General features: G+C 37.6%; 1 protein-coding gene across 11 annotated transcripts in view; it reads right to left on the bottom strand.

Annotated features, from left to right (window-relative positions):
• The window catches only part of PTPRM (protein tyrosine phosphatase receptor type M), a 473,439-nt gene that overhangs the window by 80,844 nt on the left and 369,147 nt on the right, over positions 1–23,448 (bottom strand). For 4 of the 11 annotated variants that reach the window (XM_062632987.1, XM_062632989.1, XM_062632994.1 and 1 more), the window contains 5 exons: positions 18,095–18,246; positions 15,475–15,549; positions 15,221–15,247; positions 11,460–11,471; positions 10,527–10,714 (listed from right to left, as the gene is read on the bottom strand). In XM_062632987.1, the coding sequence (XP_062488971.1) occupies positions 10,527–10,714; positions 11,460–11,471; positions 15,221–15,247; positions 15,475–15,549; positions 18,095–18,246 (454 nt within the window). The remainder of the gene's footprint in view (positions 1–10,526; positions 10,715–11,459; positions 11,472–15,220; positions 15,248–15,474; positions 15,550–18,094; positions 18,247–23,448) is intronic. The other 7 variants (XM_062632990.1, XM_062632992.1, XM_062632997.1 and 4 more) reach the window with 3 other exon arrangements.

The following is a 23,448-nucleotide window of genomic DNA, read 5'->3' as shown; positions in this document are numbered from 1 at the left end:
CTTGTAGACATAAGAGCTTCTTTTCTGTTATATATCAAGAGCAGTTATTGTTGCACAGGCAAGCACCTTTAAGTTAGACAGGTAATAACTGAACTAAGCTGGTAGATGCATTTTAACCTCACATAAACACATGCTAGCTATTTTTTCCGCAGACCAAAGCAAAGCATTGTCAGTCCTGACTCTTTTAAAGAACTTAAAGGGAAGAAACGGTGCCAATTGGGTTGACGGATATTCAAGGTTTGTCACCATTACATGAACATATCTAAACTATTATGTGTCTGATGGCCCTGGTGTTGCTTCCACTTATGTGAATGGTAAAATGAAAACCAGGAAAGAATGTGTATTAAAAGCAACTTTAAAACAGTCCCTTACATACCTTTAAAACTAAATGGCTTAAACACATGCTTGAGGATGCCAAATCACGCTGTAAACCCAAATCTTTCAGCTCCTGTGTGTGGGTTTGTAGCAAGCAACTCTGGTCTGCAGCTTGTGTCTTATGAAGAAGAGTTATTATTATGAATTTTCATCAGTCCTGAACTGAGCCTCAAATCCAGTAACGCCAGCAGTTTTACATAGCTGATGTTACCATTATGTAATTTCTGAAATACTGTCTCTTGCTGGCAATATTTCACAAGCCCCAGAAGCCAGCCTGCTTTTCCTACTGCCCACCAGCTGGGTTGCTTTGTTTCTATGGGTACTCCAGTCTTCCCTTCAGTTTTGCCCTGGGGATGCAATTTTATACCATAGTTGCCCTGCTCATCTTTGCCTGACTGAGATGCCTGATATCTTCTCATGGCTGTTTGAAAGGCTATGTCCTCTTCACCTCTCAGATGACTTGCTGAGGACCCAGTGACCTAACTGCTAATTAATAAGATGATAGATACAGAGCCAAGCAGTTAGAGAACAGCAGTAGCCCTATAAGAGTGTAGGCAGTGGCATCAGTGAGATTCCACGATGGGTAACTGAGGGAACAGCTATTGCACAGAGACAGAGGCGATGGCAAGAAACCAGCACAAGAGAAAAGAGGCTTGCCAACCCCCTGGTCTGACCAACTGCAGTCCCCCAGATTTTCAGTGGACTTCACGTTTCCTACAGACTCTTTTGTGTGTTGTAACAGAAAGATCATTCCAGCTGGAAAATGATGATCATCTGTTCCATTGACAGAACAATTACTAAAGCACTATAGGAAACGTGTAAGAAATCTCATATTCCAGTTAGAAAACTTCTTAAAAGATACACTGAGCCACAGGCTACATAAGAATACGAATTTTCATTTCTTGAAAAATTTATAATGGCTATTTTAACTTATTTAAAACAAATGCATTATAGAAAATAATGCATATTTTAGGTATGCCGTGGATGAATGTGCTGCTAAATGAAAATTCCTAATAGCTAAATTATGCTAATTTGATTTGAAAAGTGTTTCTCTCTCTTTACAAACAGCCAGTAAAAGTGCTCTGGTCATGAAATCAGCAATGGACTAAAATCCTAATTATTTGTAGTGGATAAATATACTCGATAGAAAACACATAGGGTGTATACATAATTACTAAAGAATAGATTATAATTGCATTTAACATCATTTGCATAATTTAAAATGGAATAACTACATGACTGATTTTTTATGTCTTTTTAAAGGGCACTAATAAAATATGAAGGAGGTATGAAGGCTTATATGAGTAAGAAGTAATGAATAATATCTTTCACATTAAAGAACAATATATTATTCTGTGCACATAAATTGGACTAACTCATTTTTGCAGGTGCAATGGGAAAAGTATGGTACATCAGCAGTTTTAAAAAGTAAAGAATTTGCTAACCGAAGAAGGGATTAGGGATTCTGATCAAATATTCAATGTCTTTTTTGAATAATTAATAAGTCAGTCTGGTGCAAATATGCAGCATATAGCCTGCAATGTTTCAAAAGCTTTTTTTCTTTCAAATCGTACTTGTCACTAACATTTAGAAAGTTTAACCTATCACCTTATCGTTGTGAGCATTAAAGCCATTTTTGCAGATTTCCCACTGGAACCTCACGTTATGAGTGAAATTAAGTTCAGAGGCCTCATTTAGTTTCCTACCGTGGTGTTCGATAGCCCATAATGATGCACAAATTGGCTAAATATGAAACTAAGCCCTAATTTCAATAGGTACAGAGAGCATAAGTTTGATACTAGCCAAAGCATAGTAGCAAGATCCCTCAGCAAAAATGACTTGCCTAACACATAATGAGAATGAAATATAATCTGAGAAGTCTGATTAGTACAGTTTGACCGTTTCCCAACCTGTGGCTGCTAAAAGGGAGGAAGAAAAGACAGACTGGAGAATAATAGTGCAACAGATTTCACATGCTAAAACAGTGGAGTGATGTGTGAGCATTAGTTATCAAAAGAGTAAGCATATACCTCTGTGTACATCCAACCATGAGGAAGCAGTAAGATGGAAAAAGTTAATTCTTCCCATTAAAATTATATAACCCCTGTGTTAATTACTTGGACATACCAGATGTGGATACTGGATTTCCAAAGGCCTGCTCAGTGCCAACTTGACAACAATCAGTGAAACTTGGAAGCTATTTCCTTTATTGCTCCAATTTGTCATTGCACATGCCCAAAAATCTTTCCAGCATAAATAGCAAAAGATTTTGCAACACCTTCAGAGAATAAAAGATCCTAATGAGGGAGTCATAGGTTAGGACCTAAATTAAAACAAGTTTTGAAAGACTGCTGTGGCAGCTAGACTTAAGATGGGGAAAAGGCCACAACTTGCTAAAGCAGATTGAAACTTCATTGCTATGGATAATGAAGGACAAGAGGCACAACCACACAACTGCATTCACAGCTAAAATGATTCCATTTTAAATGCTTAAGTAGACTCACTTAATAAGGATCATGAATAATATCAGATGTGCTTATCATGCTTTACATTACTTTCGGATTTTCCATCCAGCTGTGCTGAAATATGAAATGAATGTCTGCTAAATATCTGAACATGGAAAAGATTGTCAGGACCATGAGAACTGACAGGTTGCAGCACTTTTTAAATTGCTGCTAGATTTTGCATTCATTTATATGTTTGCAACCACATAAACCAGGACTACCAGATTCAGTAGAGTCGGAATGGTTAGAATAGTTTCTACAGCTCCTACATCAGAACAATCTACATTCAGTTCATCCATCCAATTGATCAGCTTACGCGTCTGTATCTCACAACTTTCAAGTGCACCAACGCTTTTGAGGGGATCAATATCACCAGCCTCTGTTTTAACTGCTTAGAGGGATACAGTGGTCATGAAAGATGCACTTAGAAGCTGCAAGTCTTTCCTTAGGACAGAGTCTAAAGTTTACACACAGGACTGAGTCTGGCAAACTCAGAGAGTGAGTTACTGACAGCAAGTGGGGCTGCATCAGGCATCCTTGTCCTTTTTAGGCATCTTTGCTGCCTGATATACAGTTCAGACTGCTCAGGTTACTAAGAAGAAGAAAACAGAAGGTTCACACCCAAATAAATCGCAAGCTGATCAGTACCAAAAATAGCCATGTCACAGCATGAGCAAATAGCTGCCTACGTCCTACTGAGATCCAAAGGATATTGGAAGCTTTTTAATCTATACACCTCTGCAGTTTAATTATTTAAATGGACAAACCCCAAAGCCTTTCTAATAAAGCCATAGTCTGCCTAAATCTATAATCTCTGAAAAGAATAAATTCTAATGAAACCTGCTTAAACAAAACCAAATTAACAAATTAGGAAGCTGTTTATGCATATACATGCACTTTTATTTAAATTGTCCAAGAAGGCATTTAGGAAGAGTGAAGAAGGAAACGGTGAGATTTATGAAGTCCTGGGACACCCTTGATCACCAGGCAGTTATCCACACTGCAGCAATAGGGCAGTGTCATGTGAATGATATTAAGCACTGTGACAGCTTTTTTTTACATTTGAAATCTGCAAGAACAGAAATTCACAACTATTAAGGAGAGCTTCAGAACTGCATAAAACTGGCTCACGCACCTACAGACATTCAGCAAACTAAGTGCCTTTCCACTGAACTGAAAAAAAGCTCCTGTTAACTGCCAACCAGCTAAAACTGTTGACAACTGATTCTTGCTGATCAACAACTGGAGGTCACCCATCTTACTACAAGACTTATTTCAGAATTAAAGGCATACTGCATGCTTCAGGAGTTGTGTCACTAATAACATAGGCTGTTCAGTAGTGAACGCAGTTTCTGGTTTGGGATGACTTTATTTGAACAATTTGGTATTGATCTGGAGTACCTTAGGATTTCCAAACCAAAACATGCTTCATGGGCATGGCAGCTGTTAATTTTTACTACTGCTTTTGACCTCCCTAGATATGATCTCTCCAGTGCTGAGGCTTCCAAGAATCTGGGATAAACCCAAAAAGGAACAAGTTACCTGGGAATGTTGAAAGGCTGCTGCAGATCTCACAGCTATCTGAAGAAACTGGGTTTTTCTGAACACAGTCCTTTGATAAATGAGAAATACCTGCCTCATATAAAGGATGTTTATATCACCATTAGTTGTGGTTATCCTTTATGCATGGGACAGAAAGCTTATATAATATATGCCTATAACCAGACCACTCGATTAAAGTGGTATTTCCAGTATTAAAGATTCAACCAGGCATTCGGGTGATTGTTCTGAGCCGCATCTGAACAGATGAAACTTCACAGACAATAATAGCAATGATTTCTACAGATTAATATTTCCAACAATTTTCCACACCATTTTCTCAGGACAAATTCCTATTTTACTTCTGGGTTTTTTTATGTCATGTTCACAATCTCTAATAAGTTTTCTCATTATTACTGAAATAGAGACAACAGCTACCTGTTCTCAGTTCTGAAGGACGCAGATGCTGCCCTTAGTGTATCTACACTGTTGACTAATGTCCCCATTCCCACCCAGTGTTCCAGAATCTTTCCGCTTCTTTATAATTTGTGTCTTGTGGGATAGAAAATAACCTGCACTGATTGTGGTATTGACTGTCTCAGCTGGTGCAGAATAGCAAATAAAAGCAGAGAAAAAAAGCATGATAAAAATGTACAGGTTGTAGGCGAGACAGACCGGTTGCAGTCACAAGGAATACATCAGAAAAAGCAGCATCAGCTGGGTCCTGCCAGTAGCTATATCAACATAACATCAATAAAATACTTATTTTTCCTACTATAGGTATCAGAACAGGTGCCCAGAATCACATGGCTTTGAAGGGTCATGTAGCAGCAAATTTGTCTTCCAGCTGGAGCCAAAGAGAAAGAAAAGCTACAACTGGAGGACTGGGTTGGAGTGACGATTCTAGTCTGTTATGCCTTTGCACTACAGCAGAAAATGGAAACTATATCAGACTTTTGCCCTAGGTCAGACATTTATCTAACAGCAGTCTGGAGTGGGCATCTATGCGGTAAACATCCCCTATAAAAACTTTCCTGCTTGCCTGCAGTATTTTCTGCTCCCAAGAATCTGTATTTCTGCTGTTTTTTTCCAGTGTTGTTTCTTCAAACCATTTTCTATGTACCCCAGATATTTCATTGGCCAATAGTACATTGTGTGAAAAACTTTGTTTTTCTTGGCTATCAGCACATCTACCTGCATATCTTCTGAAGTTCTATTTCAAAAAATGTATTGCTATGAAGACAGGATTTCTTTCTTACCCCAATTATTTTCAACACTCACCTCCAAATACTCTTGAATTATCCATTTTTTATGATCTTCTTTGACCATAATCCCACAAGGTATAACTGAACCGTGACCACGACCAAATAACCTATTTTAAAATCCTTCTACCAATCTATAATAGGTGCTAAGAAATGCTAAACTGAAATGAATTGTTCAACATACATTAGATAATATATTTCATGCTCCTGACCTTGATAGGCCCTCTGAGCCTGTACCCATCTATTTAACTATGGTGATTTAGGGATTAATACAGCTACACTGGTGCAACCCCTCAGAGTGGAGACCATGCAGCATAAAAGGGGCATAATCAGTACAGTTTGTCTTGACAGTATATAACTTCAGAGTATTAGGAATAGTATTGGTTTAATGATATTAATATAGAATCATTTCCTGACTAAAACAGTTGACTGCCACAAAACCTTGAGAAGGTTCCTGTTCGACAGGAGGGGTGAAGAGGGAACACAAGACAGACAGTGGGGGGAAAGGCCTTAAAGTTGAAGCTACATGGAGGAACTTTTTTTAAACTCTGCTATTGACACAGTCCTGTTACTGACAGTACGTGAGGCTGATCTGAGCAGGATACCTTTTGCAAACCCTGGCTTTTCAAAGGAACCTCTGGTTCTGAGATAATGGAAGCTCACAACTCCCTGTCATGGAACATAACGTGAAATTGATTTTGTAAGGCTTTATCTACACAAAGTTGCACTGTTTTAATTAAAGGTGTGTTTTTAAATCAACTCTGTTAAACCAGTCCAAGCTCCTGTGTGGACACTCAGAAATTGATTTGAAACTGTCTTATGTCAACTAACCTTAATTTGGCAAAGAACCAATTTACACTGAACAGGCACCAATTTTTGCTGATCCAAAAACAGGATTAAAAATAAAAACTTGTTTTAAATTATAAGATTTTGATGAATGTCTCTGTTTCTGCCTTAGCTATGCCAAGCTATGCTGGCCTCCAGTAGCCTAGTCCATCTGTATAGGAAGGAGACAAACTTCTTTCTGCCTATGTATTTAGGGCCTTTTGATAGATACACATCCTTGCAAAAGGAGAAAGTGTAAAGCACTGTTGAACTAGGGAGTCTAAAACCAAAAGAGGGCAGATGTAAGGAGAAAGAAATGATGAATTGCAGAGACCACTTTCACCCTCCTTTTCTATTAATTTGTTTCTGTAATGCAGAAAGGTGATAAGCAATGAGCCTCGTTCATGATCAGTAAAAGCACTCTCATGCTGTAGTACTGGGGAGCAGCTTAAACAACACACAATTAGTGTAGGGGTGCATGTGAAATCAGGCCAATGTTATCCTGTCAGTCTAACGTTGCTAGAACCAAGCTCAAATCTCTCCTTTTTTAAGGGTCTGGCAGGGGATAGAAGGGATTTTAAAGATCCACTGCAGACTAGCTGTGTGGAAATTTCCCAGAGTTTAAGGATTTCTGTGCAATCCCTTCCAATCATTCACACTCCACTAGGCTGCAAATGAAGGTCTGCATTTGAGTCCACAGATTACCGAAATTTGTCCATGTTATTTCCACACCCGAGAAACTCATGGGAAAATGGGCAGTGAACTTGTTACCCATGTGCCACTAAGGACACATCTGTATTTGCTCTCGTTCTACAGGCACAGCTAGACAGAAAACCAGAAGCCGCACCATTACATCCAAGAAGCAGGGCCTAATCCTGCTCTCGGGAATGGAAGCCTCTGCACATGTCATCACAGGAACAGGGCCAGGCTGTGAGATGCTTCCCGGCTGATACTCAACCAAAGCATTTTCAGTGATGAGAGACAAAGTATCTCAGTTCATCGCAGAAGGAGAACAAAAGGGCACAATCACAAGAAGTACAGTGTTCCTCCCAGCACCCATTATTTGGAGCTAAATATACTCAGGAACTGAAGTGGGTAATCCTAATGCAGAGTTGACCAATGAGTGACTAAGTACCAGCCAGACACTGCTTAAAGATAATTTTTCAACCTTTATCCTTTGAGTCAGTTATGGTACTCCAAAAACTCATTCATGAAACCAGTAGGACTTAAAAGTACGTAGATGTACTTAGATTGTGAACTATAGCCCTAATTATTGAGAATAGTGGCCTAATTATTAAGCTTTATTGTAAAGCACTTAAAACTATGCATGACAGTAAGTATTCTGTATCCTTGCACTCCTCTGAAATGCTGTTAATGGGTAATATGCTCCTTTTCTTTCTGTTCAGTTCAACAGATTTATTTTCAGAGTGAATCCTGTGTGAATTTCTCCTGAATCAAACTCGTTCCCTGGTGAGACTATATAATCCTGCTGTCTTGTTAAAGCAAAAATCATCTACGAGACTTCATTCAAAACAAATCCCCTGCCAAACTATTTCTTCCTTTTCATTTAGACAGTTATCCTTCTGATAATTTATAAGGAAAAAGATTCTTTCTTTGTCATGTTAAACCTTGTAAAGAGGACTGTATCAGTCTGACAGCAGCATAAACAGAGTTTTGCAGTCTTAGCAGTGCTGGAATATATTGGACAGCTGTTTGTTGCATATGGAGGAAAAACAGCAATATTGCAGTAGTTCAGTGGAAAAAAAATAAACCAAAGATAAAGCTAGTTATGGTTCATTCTAATTACAAACAATTTCCATATATAAAGAGGACTTTCTCAAATGCAGCTGCAGTATTTTAAGTCTCCCATCCCTGCCACTATTAATAAACAGCACTCTAGTGTATTGCATCTACTGGCATTAGTCATGACTGCACCTACTGCCTGTAATAGGATGCCATTCATCAGCATGGTAAGCTCAAAATTAAGTGATTTTCCTGGAAACTGTTTCTCAGCAGCACCATTTGATCCGCTGTAGTTAAAAAGCCATGTCATTGGTTGCATTATAAATTCCGTTTTACAGTCTTCTTTTTTTTTAATATAAATTAATTGTAGCTTTCCTCTAGGCTTAATGCTGGCATAAAAGGTTTTGGCTGATGAACAAATCTTTTCCAAAGACAGGAATTTTCAATTCTATCATTTTTAAATAACGGTGGCATAAAAACCCACATAGGAACAAACTTATTTAAGTCAGCTACACAAATGAAAGTTGACAAGTGATTAGCCCCTTCTGGGAATTAATTGTTTTCTACATTTTAGAAGAAAAAATGTCATCAGTGACTATGAAAGTGGCCTGAAGCATGGGCTTTGGAAGTCTAATACTATAAAGACCAGTTTAAACGATTACATATTTCAGCAATTTTTGTAACTTGGAGTTGGCATGACAAAGCACAAACTTCAAAAAACCCACCATCTCTTGTAAAATGCAAGCAGTATGCACATAATTGTATGAGTCATCCTGAAAGGTCTGCAACAGTGAGTACACTAGTTCCTACCTTAAAAATTTAAGCATGGTATATTGACCCTCTAGGGCAGTGTATACTTGTGCATGCCCAGAAGATAAATTGTTGCTTGCCCTATGGGTGGAAGTAATTTAAATTACTTTTGCTGGCTGTCCTTCTCACTTCTCTTTCTATCAGATGAAAGAATGAGAAGGGATCTGTTTTTTCCTGGCTTCTGCTTTGAGAAGACAGAGCTAAAATTGGATTTATTTAATACTGCTTCTCACCAGCTATGTCAGAGTCACATTACAGTAAGACCCATTTACACCTGTTCCTCTGATTCTAGTTTCACATTCTAGTTTTCCAAGGAAAGGAAATTTAGGACTGTGCACTAGGTTGGAGTCGCAGTGCAATTTGGACAGGTTCCTCAAATGGACAAATGGATGGGACAGGTTCCTCAACTGGATAAAGGGACACTTTCACATACAGAGGCAGATAAAAACTTTGTTAGTGTAACCCACTCCTGGAAATGGTGGGGATCATCTGCTGCTTATCATTTGCTTTCTAGACCACATGGCAGGTAATATTTTTTTGGTAAATCTAATTACATCTTGGATCATAGTCCATATAATGGACTAAAAGTTAGCAGAGTCTTTCAGAGGTGACAGCTTCAAGTCTGCCTACAGATCACCAGATCAGACCCCGCAAACTCTTACAAGTGAATCTTCCCGATCAATAAAATTTATCTCATAAATTCTCATACACACCTACGTCAATTCTGACAATTTACAGGCCAACTCTGTGGATCAACTTAAGTATGTTTCCTTTGTGAAGTAATATATTCATACTACTTGTTTTTCGGGACATTTAAAATTCAGATGACAACAGGGAGGAACAGGTCACTCTAGCATGAAATGAAGAAACAGAAGTTGAATCAACAAAAAAGGAAAAAAAGAGAGGCTGTAAGTTCACATGAAAAATAATGAGGCTTAGGGGTAGCCTCCAGCTAGTGGCAAACATTTCAGGCACTGCAGAATAAATTTTATAGCCCTACGGGACACTCTGAGGATTTGCATACTTCTTCTCCATGACAAATACTATTACTCCAAGAAATACTGCTTGTAGATTACTAAGCTAATATCGTGTTACAGGGCAACTGTGATTAGAAAATCTGTGATATAGAACTTTGGGAAAAGCCCTATTCTTCAGTAGTAAAAGAAAAACATGGGAAGGACTAGGAGAACACTAGTGGATCCGTTTCTTTGAATATAGAGCTTTATGCAATTAGAATTAGGCAGAAATTTCCAAGAAAGGTTTTTATGCCTCACTCCTCATTCTGGCTGGTTACAATCAGAAAATTTCCTCACTATAGAGATGATCTTTCCCATCAGTATCTTCCCTCACACAGCAGCTGTATTACTTGGCTGAGTAATTATTTTTCCTGTTCTGTAGCACAGGTAGCAGACAGAAAAGTCAACAGTGCAGAAGACATAATAATCAGATCATTAGACCTGACACTTACTTCATACTCCTCTTTGAATCCATAGCCTTCTGCGCATTTCATTTGGGTGATGTGCTGTAGCAAGTCAGCTACACGGATGGCTGGATGAAGCTGCCCAGTCTGGTAGGGAACATCCACTGGATCTCGCTTCTTGTAGGTATGGGACTGGACCAGGCTGCTTGTGTCACTGACCATCGTATGGGTTTCATCTAGAACAAGAGTAACTCATCACGTACTGGCTCATTTTCACTTATTAACAGAAATATAACTTACACAGATTTCTAGAGGAATGGCAGAAATCTGACACCATCAATATTGTTTCTGTCTGTGAAGGCTACACCAGGAGAACAGTAAATCCATGGAGCAGTTTACACAGGGAAATTGCAAGACTAATTGGAATGAGGCAAAGTCCATTGAGCATTGCAGAGCAGTCCGAACTCTAATATTGTTTTAAATATCACTAGCTGATTACAAGCAGGTTTTAAATCAGGCATTTGGTTCTAAACTCCATAGAAGTTTCATTCTGAAACTTCAACAAGTCCCCATGGAATGAAATTGGACTTGTATTCTTTAATTACTAAAGTGCTATATTTCACACTGCAAATTTAGAGCAAATGTTTGGAGTGAGCAAAATAAAAAGATGCACAAAATGGCTTATGGTTTCATCAAGCTAGGACTGCAATGGAAATGTAGATCTGAGACAACATTTGGAGATGAACTGTGAGAGGACAAATGCAAAGGATCATCTCATCAGGAAAAATGTCTTGACTGGCTGCTGAACATGCTTTGGAACCATGGTATATCATGAGCCATCACATTAGGCATGGAATGTTATATGTCAACTGACATGCAAGCCAACAAACAGGAGAACCCACTGGGCTGGTTAAAATTTTTATGAGACACATACTCTCCCAACCCTCCACATCTCTTCCGTGGGGCAAATGGGCAACTTACCATTGATTGGCACTTTTAAGAAGATACATATCAGGAGAAAAAAAGAGGAGGAGAAAAAGGAAACAGGGCATAAGCAACAGTACTACATTAATAATTACAGGTAATTTTATGTTTGTAATTTAGTCTTTACAGAGTGGTTTCCTAAATGAGTCAGATTCTGATCTTAGTTTCACAGTATAAAATAAATGTAATGAAACCAAGGTATTTTACTATGGGTGAATTCACACAGATGCTACTGAGATCAAAACTTACACTTAGCAGTAAACAGATAGATGTGAAAGTGCACTCTACCAAAAGAAGCAATATGACTTTCTTCCTGCTTAGGTGGACTTAAAAAAATTTGTTCAGACCTGACAAGAGAAAAAAACCAACCCCAATTCTAAGGTCCAAATATCATCATAAATATATTTTCTGTTTACCCAAATAATAATTTTACATGTTTCAATGAATTTTTGATTTTTAGCTGAAATTTTAAAGGTGGTGCTTTGACTTATCCAAGCTCTTCCTCAATGGCTGCACATTAAACACTGCAAGGGGTTTATTAAAATACTATACTTATTTAAAAATTAATACTCTGTAAAATATATTGTATGGAAGGGAAGTATTAAAATACTATTTCTGCATTCATAAGTTAGGCATATTATAGTGGAAAGTTCTGCAAATACTCATTATGAAAAGGTCCCAGGTTCTCATGTACACACAAAAAATACTACCTCACCTCATTAAAGGTGCTAAACCACTGAAAATTGATGTTAAAGCCACAGAGCTCAAGAAAGCATATTTCAAGGATGATTTTAGGCTCTCTCAATTCTCACTTGTACTAAGACACATAAAAACTGGTCCTCAGTAAGCATACAGTCAATATGAACTATGCATTTAAAACCTAAATCAAAAATTACAAAGAAGAAATTATGGGTATTAGTATGGGAATTTCACTACCTTTCCTGTCAGTTTGCTAACATGATCTAATTCAGAGTAAAGTGATTCATCTTTTACCCAGAAAGTTCAACAACTTTTTCTAATACGTGATAAAATTTTACTGCAAAGCACCTTGGGATGCATGGTATGAAGCGTGGTATACAAGTGTAGGTACAATATGTTGCTGTTGAAATGGCACCTGAAAACTACAAGGTGGCTAAGACACAAAAGACAAAAAAAGTATAGGAGGTTGATCATGATTTTTTATGTGGCTTATTTCAAATTTAGAAACAGGCTAGAAAACTTGGGGATTTTTTTTGCAAACTACAGAATTCCTTCTTAGTAACTAAGATGAAGGCAGTTAACAAGGTCTTGTACTATGAAAGCAGCCATTTATGAATCTCTTTCCTATGAGCTCCTTTGTTTTAGACTGATTTTTCTCTCTCCATTACTTTACCTCCATTAATACTATTTTTTTCCTCTTTGGGAGTGATCTTTTAAGATGTTTTAAATAAAATGCTTTCAATCCTTGTTTTATATCATACATTAGGAGCCTCATAATTTTTGCTTTGCCTTTGAGCACTGCTGCATGAGCCTTTCAGGCATAACAGTCCACTGTTTTTCACAGGGTGACCTCTTCCAGATGCAGCGTTCAGACGCAACAGGAATTTTGCCCAGCTTAAATACTCCTACAGCTACAGTTGTTCTACTCTCCACTTACTCATTCTCATAGAGCTGTACAACACTTCATAAATAATATATTTATTTACTAGTTATATGAACTTATAGCATGGAAGGTAGCTGGAAACCCAGCCCAATATCTTTTCAGGGCTGAGACGCTCAAGAGTTTCAGAAAAATGCACATCACTGATACTAGACAAACATGACCTACACTCATGATCAGCATCTATAAATTCAGCCACCATTATCCAAAGTATTTAAAGCTTATTTAATTTTAACTACAGGCTTGATTATGTAGGCTAACACAATTTCTCTGGAGGCCGGAAGACAGCAACAACAGGTATTATTTGCAATTAAAACACAGCATATTTTGTTAATTTCTATAATGCTCTACTGACTCAAGCATAGCTAATTTGATTTGCATCAGAAAAAACACTATTCCTATACAAGCAGCCATAAAAACATTCTGGGAGAATGGAACACCACTGGTTTGAATGGAACACCAGTTATAAAAGGGTACTAATTTTTTTACATGTAAGCTTACAAAAACATTAATTTTCCACGGTGAAATTACTGGCAGATTTTCTGAGATGAGTATGCAGAGGTTGCCATAGCAGACCATAAAATACATATTTAACTAATCCCAGATTTTAAAGACTTAGTAAAGGCAAAGAATTTTATTTCCCAGTGTGTGTTTGTATGATATTTGAATTACTTGCTTAGAGATTATTTCTTGTGGAGAAAAAAGAAGCTAACAAATACTTTTACCATCTCTATTATATAGCAAAGGATCACAAAAAAAAAATTTAAATCAGAGAAACCTTTAACTAAACCCTAATAATTGAGATAGGAAATCTCAAAGTTTTTCTCCTGATAATAGCACTTTTCTCCTTGCCCACACACAAGGTCAGAAAGAACATCTACTGGATGAAGTGTTGAATGAATGCTAAAGCACACACACAAAAAATCTAACATCTCAGGCAGTTAAAAGGCACTGCAAATTTCATTTGCATGCAGATTATTACATTGTCACAGTCACTATCATTACCTTCTTCCAGATTTACATAATGTATAAAAACGCATAAGTTCCTTCTCCAAGTTATCACGCTGAAATGCACTGCGCTAAATATTATTTCACAATAACAAATTTTCAAGATCACCTTCCTAAACTTCTTATATACTTTATTCTACTTAAGCCTGTTTAACTTGCAATTTAAGAGCAGGAATCAGTTAAGAGGTCTAACATTTTTTACACTGATTTGAAGAAAAAAGGAGGAGAAAGAAAAATATTTGCTGTAAACACATCAATCGTTGTAAAAAGAGTAAAGAAGCTTAATACTGGAGTGTGAATTCTTGCTACAGTGCACTGTTACATTTTGACTTCCTACTTAAAAAAACAAAATATCTCCCTGTTTAGTTTGAAGTTAGCATGGGAAGGAGGTGTAAATGAAGACAAGCCACAAAGCAGTTAAGAGTTACTTAAGCACTGGAAATGCAATAGCTTTTCATGCTTATTATTCTATCACTGTGCAGAAAACTCTCTTTTTGACATTGGACAATTGCTGGTTTCCCTAGATTCCCCAGGTATTCCTAGATTTCATTCCCGTGACACCTGATGCATAATAAACTATATACTCTAAGTCTCATGTTATCATTTGGCTGTTCAAAATACCATCTCTCCTCTGAAACTTCACTTTGACAAGCATGTCAGAAACTGTGTGGTATTGTGAGAAGAAATGATAGCTGCTGGATGGACAAAACTGTATTTTGTCTGATTTTCTGTATCATGAATAGCCTAATTAGGAAAAAATGTTACATTTAAGAAGTGACATCTTCAGTTCTGAGATAAAATGGAAAAAAAAAAAGAGGGAAACTATATCAATTGCTGCAATAATCAAATTCTTTTGTATCACTCCAAATACATGCATAAACATTTCCTCGCAAATCCACTTGTTAAAAGTATTTCTTTTCTCCCTTGACTTGCACTACAACAGTAGTAATCAAGCCTGATAGTGTCCTTAGCATTCTCAGTGTAGCCAAGCCTACCACACCTCCCTTTAGGATAAAATTCCAGCTTTTTACATACTATTGTCTGTACCCCGAGAACTGTGACTTTCTAAATTACTTCAGCAATAAACTTTGATAAAGGGAAATGTTCTCACCTAAAATTGCAGTTGGCACAAATGGATCTGTCATACATCATAAGCAGGTCAATGCAGAAAAGGTAAAAAGAGAGAGAACAGTAAATGGTTGATAAGGGTTCCCGAGTTTTCTTTCAGAAAGCTACTGTAAGCAATCAGTATGTTGCTTATGTATGTATTCAATTTCGATGTCAAGAAGTATACGAACATAATTATATGTGCTTCTATTATGAAAAGGTCTATATGGGGTGGAAACCAAGAAAAAAATCGGTTACCTGGGTAATAAGAATTAGGCACTGTTGTGCTCAATGTGTTAGTTTTCATTGTAAATGAAGATGGTGAAGATACAGCTGCAAAGAGAAACAAAGCTGGTTAGTGGCAGCAAAGTGATACGTGGCTATTTAAGCTGAGTGATACAGTGCATGTGATTGACTTGGCTGTTTAGAGTCCATCCTGTTGTGTTTGTTGTGCTGGAATCAGGACCTAGAGAAAACCAGGTATGCCTAGTGAATAAAATAGCTCATTGAATTTGATCAATTCTCTAAAAAGAAATGTCATCAGGGAAAGCATTTTGATCAGTGATAACAAATCTACTTCTTACAAGATGAGACTGAATAGTGATGCTACTGATACTACTGATACTATGATGACAGGCGTTTTTGACAGAAGCTTTGATCATTAGTAAGTTTAATTAACAATAGGGTAAATATATAAATACTGCAAATATTCTGCTATAGTTCATTTTTTCTTCTCCCTTCTTTTTTTATTTGCTCAGACAGATGGATGATGTGTACACAGCTACTATTATGCTCTGAATAAGCCTCTTTGTTTAACAATCACTTTCAAAGTGATACATAGATCAATGCTCACATTGGTATTTAATCATTTAACCATTTGTAAAACCTACGGGAAAGACCAATGCAACAAATTAAGTTCAGTTTGTTTGCTGGTATGCAAAGACAATGTGAATTACTTTTGTAAAACAGATACATTTAACAGGTGGGAGTTAATCACAACACTTTACAGGATGTTCAGTCAAAGAGTCAATAAAGGCTTTTAAGCAAAACTCATCGCAAATTCAGCCTTAGTTGCTTGTCTACACAGCTCAAAATCGGTGAATGTAAGCACATTCTGGATATCTGGATACCGATAAACAGACTAACAGGAATTTGTAAAACAAAGCTTGAATTAAGGAAGACAGGATCTGCTGGATAAGGAGTGAGGTTACCCCTGCTGGCTTTCATCCCTTTTGTTTTTCTTTGGTTGATCTTCTAGGGCATACAGTTGCCAGCCTTTGTTAAGATGGAGCTATCTGAAAACTGGCTTAAATAATGCTGGCAGTTATCACTTGTCATATAAATGAATATATCTGAGACTACTTTCCTTTGATTATGTCTCCTGAATCACTGGATGGAAAGAAGAGAGTGGGACTCCTTTTGGGTCTGAATGCAGAGATCAGTTGAGGTCAGGGCTGCTGCAGCTAGTAAGACTGGCTAGATATGCAGAATGCAGCCAGGCTAATAAACATTAATAGGAAGCAGGAATGTTCTAAATTGCTTGAGTACAAGGCCTTACACAAAGTATTTCTGAAAACTGTCAGACTGCTGCTTCTGGTGACCACTTATCTTACGGGAAGTCTAACCCTCATGTGATACAAAATACTTGCTATGCCAATAATTTCAAACTGGTTTAAGGTGGTTTATATAGCTTGATTTAGTCCCAGGAACTCATTGCAGCTTCTTTAGTTGCTGGTGCTTATTTAGTAACGCTATTGAAAAACTACATCATGATGATGGAAGATGAAGTCAAACCTCTTGATCTCTTCACAGAAGTAATCTCATTAACTGCAATGCTATATTCTCACTAGAAAGGCAAGTCAGATTTTAAAAGATCTATTTCAAAGCAATTCCAAAAGTACAAATTTCAAACACAAATTAACATTGCAAATTCTAAGCCTAATGCTGCTGAGAGAAGTCTCACTGTATAAATCTCACAGGTTTTGTACAACTGAGCTCGTCAAAGGTAAGTTCTTAAACGCGTTATTAAAGAGTGAGATTTGGGCCTCATATACTGTTAGTACTTGAAACAAAATTCAATCTTTGAAAAATTCTGAAGATGCTCAAAACCACTGGTACACAAGAAAAACTGAGGTTCCTTAAGAACTACTAAACCAACAAAGTTTTTCGAACATAGCCATTCTTTCTTTTATTCTTTTTAACAATTATCAAAACCTACTGTTTTTCCTGGTCTTTGCTTAGTGCTAACCCCAAGACATGAGGAAGTCCCTGACAAAAATTTAATACAGGAAATTTTATATCCCAAATTTTATTTCTTTTCAGGGTAGATCCAGGAATACCCAGGATATACAGAATCTCTTATGAAATTTCAGAACAGGTAATTCCACTGAGTTCAGCCATTGTACAAGCAACAGAAAAAGCATCATCTAGAATTGGAAACAATGAGACAATCAGATCACCATTATTAAGTTATGACATTCAAAAATAAACTTCACCTACAAAAAAAAAAAAAATAAAGAAGAAGTGAGCAGGAGCATTTGAAGGACTTGGGACAGCAGGAATGATACAAAATTTTGAATGTAATAGAGACTGGAAAAAGGTAAAACAACAGCTGTTTCAGTAATGTCTTTGCTCTTCTGCAGAAGAAAAGGATGGACAGAAAAAAGCTCAATTATCCTTGTTATTTTTAAAGGAGTCTGTTCTTGATGTCTGACTGCCTTGCTCATTCGAATACACACTGTTATGTGCTGCACAGTGGGAAACGCTGGGTCCCATGGATTTTCCATGACTGAGAAATGAGGAATATTTTAAAAACCATTTGCACCTTTCTTCTAACTTCCAAAAAAAAAAAAAAAGGATAAGAAAAGAAAAAACTTACATCTCCCATTTAAATTGTGTGTGTCCATGAAAGAGAAAGCTTCGTCACAGTTGGTGCCTTGCTCGTTGTAGCTTTTATCCATTGAATTCACCATCACTGTCATTTCCTGCCGTGTACTACTCAATGTCTCTTTCCGCTTTTTAGCCAATTTTCTTGAGGAATGAATGAGGAAAAAAAGAAAAGAAAAAAAACATTCAGTGAGGAAACATAATCTTCATGTTTCTTAGATCAGTACTGTACTTTGTAACCACATTATTAAGTAACATTTACAATTTTTGTTGCATTTCTAGAGACTTAAATTGATTTCGCACTCACATCTTTTGATGGCATCTAATAATCATGTGATAGTTGCCAATGCCCTGATTTACGGTGAACAGCACTTTAATCCTCTAGATGACCACTGAATTAAAGGGGACTACTTAGAATCATAGAATAATTAGGGTTGGAAAGGACTTTAAGATCATCTAGTTCCAATCCCCCTGCCATGGGCAGGGACACCTTACGATAAATCGTATCACCCAAGGCCTCGTCCAACCTGGTCTTGAACACTGCCAGGGATGGAGCATTCACAACCTCCCTGGGCAACCCATTCCAGTGCCTCACCACCCTAACAGGAAAGAATTTCCTCCTTATATCCAACCTAAACTTCCCCTGTTTAAGTTTTAACCTGTTACCCCTTGTCCTATTACTATAGTCCCTAATGAACAGTCCCTCTCCAGCATCCCTATAGGCCCCCTTCAGATACTGGAAGGCAGCTATGAGGTCTCCACGCAGCCTTCTCTTCTCCAGGCTGAACAGCCCCAACTTCCTCAGCCTGTCTTCATATGGGAGGTGCTGCAGCCCCCTGATCATCCTCGTGGCCCTCCTCTGGACTTGTTCCAACAGTTCCATGTCCTTTTTATGTTGAGGACACCAGAACTGCACAGAGTTCTCCAGGTGAGGTCTCTTGGATACAAAGGTGATGTGAGCTACTCTATCAGAGGCTATCTCAGTTTATATCCATAAATAAAAATTATAAGAGAGAAGATTTTGTTGGAATTGACAAATCAGTAATGATTTTCACTTCATGTGTAGAATTGTCTGGAGCTGTTTCATTGAGACACCATATATTACAGCTAACTGGTTTATATCATACTGTACAGTTTGATTTCTCAACACACTTTGTACAAGTAAGTGGCATTTTAAATTGAATTGCATTTCTGAAGACTATTTTCTGTCACTCCTCATTTCAGGAGAATTAGTCACAATAGTTAGTTGCTTCTTAGCAGCAGTGGTCTGTCTGAGGCAAGATCTTGATTCTGATACTGTTACAGTGATTCATTAAGCTATAGAACTGCTTTAGATGCATGTATCTCGTTTCCACATCTGTCTAAACTAAAATCTCACTCTGTCTCCCCCAGAGTTATTCTTAGCTACCATCAAAAAATAACATGTCCAAAACTTGATTTTTATTTCAACATCTGTGAGATGCCTGTGATCCTGGTGATGGTGGGCTCTATACCCATTTGTCTTGTATCCCTGGCCTGTGGTTCTGTCTTAGACCAAGCCCTTCTCCTTGCTTGGTCTTGCAAGCAGCCTTCATTTAAATTTTCCAGATTCCATCTGTGTAGTATTTTCAAGGTATGGGTTCTATACAGAAGTAACTGCTCCATAGACTTTGATCTTCTCATATATGTTCATTCAATGACTTTTCCTCTGTGGAAAACACAATGAGCCAGCTCATATCCATCCAACAGATGTTTTAGCTATCTTCAACTAGAAACTACAGGACCTTATTATCTCATGTTTCCTCCTTCTTCTAGAGGTCTACTGCATCAAGCATAACCAACTTGTGCTAACTCTCAAAGCCATTCTCTTTGTCAACTAGATTTTAAAGCAGGCACATACTTGTCTTCCCTCACATTGCATGGGAGGAGCTTTTTGTAAACCTTACCAATAATTCACTGCTCTGTTTCAAATCACTGCCTGCAGACACACTTTGCAAAGTACTGATATCACTGGTCACTAAGCTGATCAGTATTGCTTTGAGTTTCCCCATGTTCCCCACCTACCTACCTCCCTGTTGTCTCTTATCTCATATTCACTAAGCCAGGAGACTGCAGTATAGAGTGGTCTTCCCTTGCCCATCAGTGGAATTGTGAGTACTCTCTATTCACAAAACCTTTAATCGCTACCAGTGTCACAAGCTCAGCACTTTATCTAAGAACTCTTGCATGTGAACAATGTACTAATGAAGAGGTAACAAATCTTCCTAAAGAGCTTTCCAGAGAAAAGTTACTAGAGAATTGCCCTGGGTAACATTATAGTTATACTGATCCATATCTGAAAATCTATGATATGGTAGAATATATGATACCAGTCCCTCAATGAGATTGCAGAAAAACACCATGCGCTGCAGGGTGCACATCCCAAGCATCTCCTGTTACATGTTTTATTTTACAGTAAAAATGGAATCCTTTCCAAAGAAAACCAGAGTTCTTGCTTATTACACCAACAACATGAAGCTCGAATTTTATAAAAAGACAGCTAATTTTCTTAAAGAAATTACACTAACATTTTCTCATTTCCTTAATTTTTGGGTTTGGTCCCATAGTACAGCTACAGCAGATTGTTTTTATGACACTAACAACTGTACAGGACTTCTCAATCTGAATCTAATTCTGGAAATAGGTCTTGTGGGAAAAATTCAAACCTGAAACAACTGTTACAGGAAGAGAGCGATACCATCCAGACTTTTGTACTGTGAACGAAAACACCCAGTGGACTCAGTCAAGTAAATTTTAGCAGAATATAAAATTTTTTACATCTGCAGTTTTCAGATATTGCTGAAAGTGTTGCAGTGCTGCAGCCTCTGCAAGTCATCCGTTCCTTGGATCTCTCAATCCCTGGGAGACTCTAGCTATACAAGATTTAAGAAATGTGTAAAACCATAGTACTTCACATCACCATCACCACTCACGCTCTTGGACTTGAAGTAAATTTGGGGGAAAAAAAGACTTAAATATTTGATCATCTTCACTCAGAGAAAAGACTACTAGCTATTCTCTGATGTTTCCACCTTCTTAAAGGAAAAGAGATCTACAACCAGAGTTAAAAATAAAACAGATGGAAGCTCCCAGATGATTACCTAGGATGAAATTCTTGATGGAGGGAAAGCAAAATGCTTACCACCCAAATACTGTTACCATCACTATGTGAGGAAAGAGAATATACTATATTAGTCTCAGAAAAGAGAAGCCTGATATTCAGAACAACCTCAAGACTGGCTAGGAACTGTTGGTATTTTAAGGCACAAGAAATGTTGAGAAGTGAGCTGGTGTAATGCTAAAAATACAGGAAAATATAGGGCAGAAAAACATACAGACTCCTCCTCAAAAATTGTGTGAGATTTTGGGTATTGTTTACTCTGTTTTGTTACAAATATTCATAAAATCAGCCTAAGAAAATAGTAAGCTAGAGGCTTCATCACAATCTGTCCCCAGTTTTGTCTGCCACCGTGAAACTCTTAAATGCTGCATTTCTCCTATGCAGTCCCTTCTAGTTGAAAGGATCACCTTATAAAGCTTCTTCACACCTGACTCAACACCTTTCCAAAAATCTTTCTCTGTGCTTTCTCCCTCAAATCCTCCAACAGAACAACACCAATAACTAAGATCAGCCTCTATTTGGTTCATTTCTCACCTGCTTACCTGTATCAAGTTTCTCTCTCCTGTCTTGACTTTAGTAACAACCTCTTTGGGACCTAGCTTGCCTTTTACGCTTGTGTTTGTAAAGCACTAGGCATAAAGCACAAGGCACAATGGGATACTACTATAGTTAGAGGATGTAAATAGTAAGAATAAAAATAAAAAGTAATAAATGGTGACTAGACTGATGCCTGGAATTAACTTAGGCTCTGAAAGGAATGTGCCTTCCATTTTAATTTAGAAACAATAAGTAAAGCATAATTAGGAATTTAGTGAGAAAAGCATATTTATTTGAATCAGGCAAAAGCACTCACTTCCTTCTTCACAATTCCAAAATGAGTGGTATTCTCCTTTGTGTATCAGTATGCCTCCTTTCTTCCAAGCAAAGAAAGGAAAAACAAGATGCTGTTACTTTCCACAGCTCCAGAAACACATTAACAGTGTGATATATAAATGCAGTGACATGAAATTTGTAATAGTATTGCTAAAGGGATTTCACTATTTTTTTCCTTTAATTAATTCTATGAACTATTTCACTTACTGTAAGTTTAAATAAAATATCTTCTTCTTTCCTACATACATATTGTTTCAAATTTTACTTCTCTGTTTGTGAACAGTTTCAGACGAAGAAAGGATTAGGGGCTTTAATGCAAGCCTCTGGTGTGGTGCAGTTGTAGTTAACGAAAGCTTTCAATATTTCGATCACCACATGCCTGAAAGAATATAAACTACAATCAGAATGATCCTTCATAAAATAACAGTTGTTTAAAAAGATAAAAAACACCAAGGGTAGAACTAAATAATCCTCAAAAGAGATACATTACTAGTGGGCATTCTACAGAAGTGCATATTGGGATGTATATTATTCGCCATGCACTGATTTAGGAAATGGCTGAACAACATTGCTGTCCACAATGTTTTTGGACAACAATTTTTAATGTATAGTAAAAATCAGAAATAGAGTGGAAAAAGTTACAAATTTATCTCATGATGTAGAGTGACTGTATATTCGCTTAAGAAGGAAAATCAGTGTTGACAGATATGAAGTAATGCATATGGGAAAAAAAAAATCCTAACTATATACACACAGTATGAGGTCTATATGACTTTATAAACAATTGAGGAAAGAAATCTGGTAGTACTGTGTGCAGTTCTGGTGTCCTCAACATAAAAAGCACATGGAGCAGTTGGAGCAAGTCCAGAGGAGGGCCACGAAGATGGTAAGGGGACCAGAGCACCTCCTGTATGAAGACAGGCTGAGAAAGTTGGGGCTGTTCAGCCTGGAGAAGAGAAGGCTGCGTGGAGACCTCATAGCAGCCTTCCAGTATCTGAAGGGGGCCTATAGGGATGCTGGGGAGGGACTCTTCATTAGGGACTGCAGTGACAGGACAAGGGGTAACGGGTTAAAACTCAATCAGGGGAAGTTTAGATTGGATATAAGGAGGAAATTCTTTCCTGTTAGGGTGGTGAGGCACTGGAATGGGTTGCCCAGGGAGGCTGTGAATGCTCCATCCCTGGCAGTGTTCAGGACCAGGCTGGACGAGGCCTTGGGTGACATGGTTTAGTGTGAAGTGTCCCTGCCCACGGCAGGGGGGTTGGAACTAGATGATCTTAAAGTCCTTTCCAACCCTAACTATTCTATGATTCTATGATTCTAAACAAGTTTTA

Source organism: Pezoporus occidentalis, unplaced genomic scaffold (assembly GCF_034315485.1).
Source record: "Pezoporus occidentalis ecotype Australia unplaced genomic scaffold, CSIRO_AGI_Poc_V1 ctg4, whole genome shotgun sequence".
In the NCBI taxonomy this organism is placed as follows: Eukaryota; Metazoa; Chordata; class Aves; order Psittaciformes; family Psittacidae; genus Pezoporus; species Pezoporus occidentalis.
The sequence above is the reverse complement of the archived record's forward strand: the minus strand, read 5'-3'. Positions and strand labels throughout refer to the sequence as shown.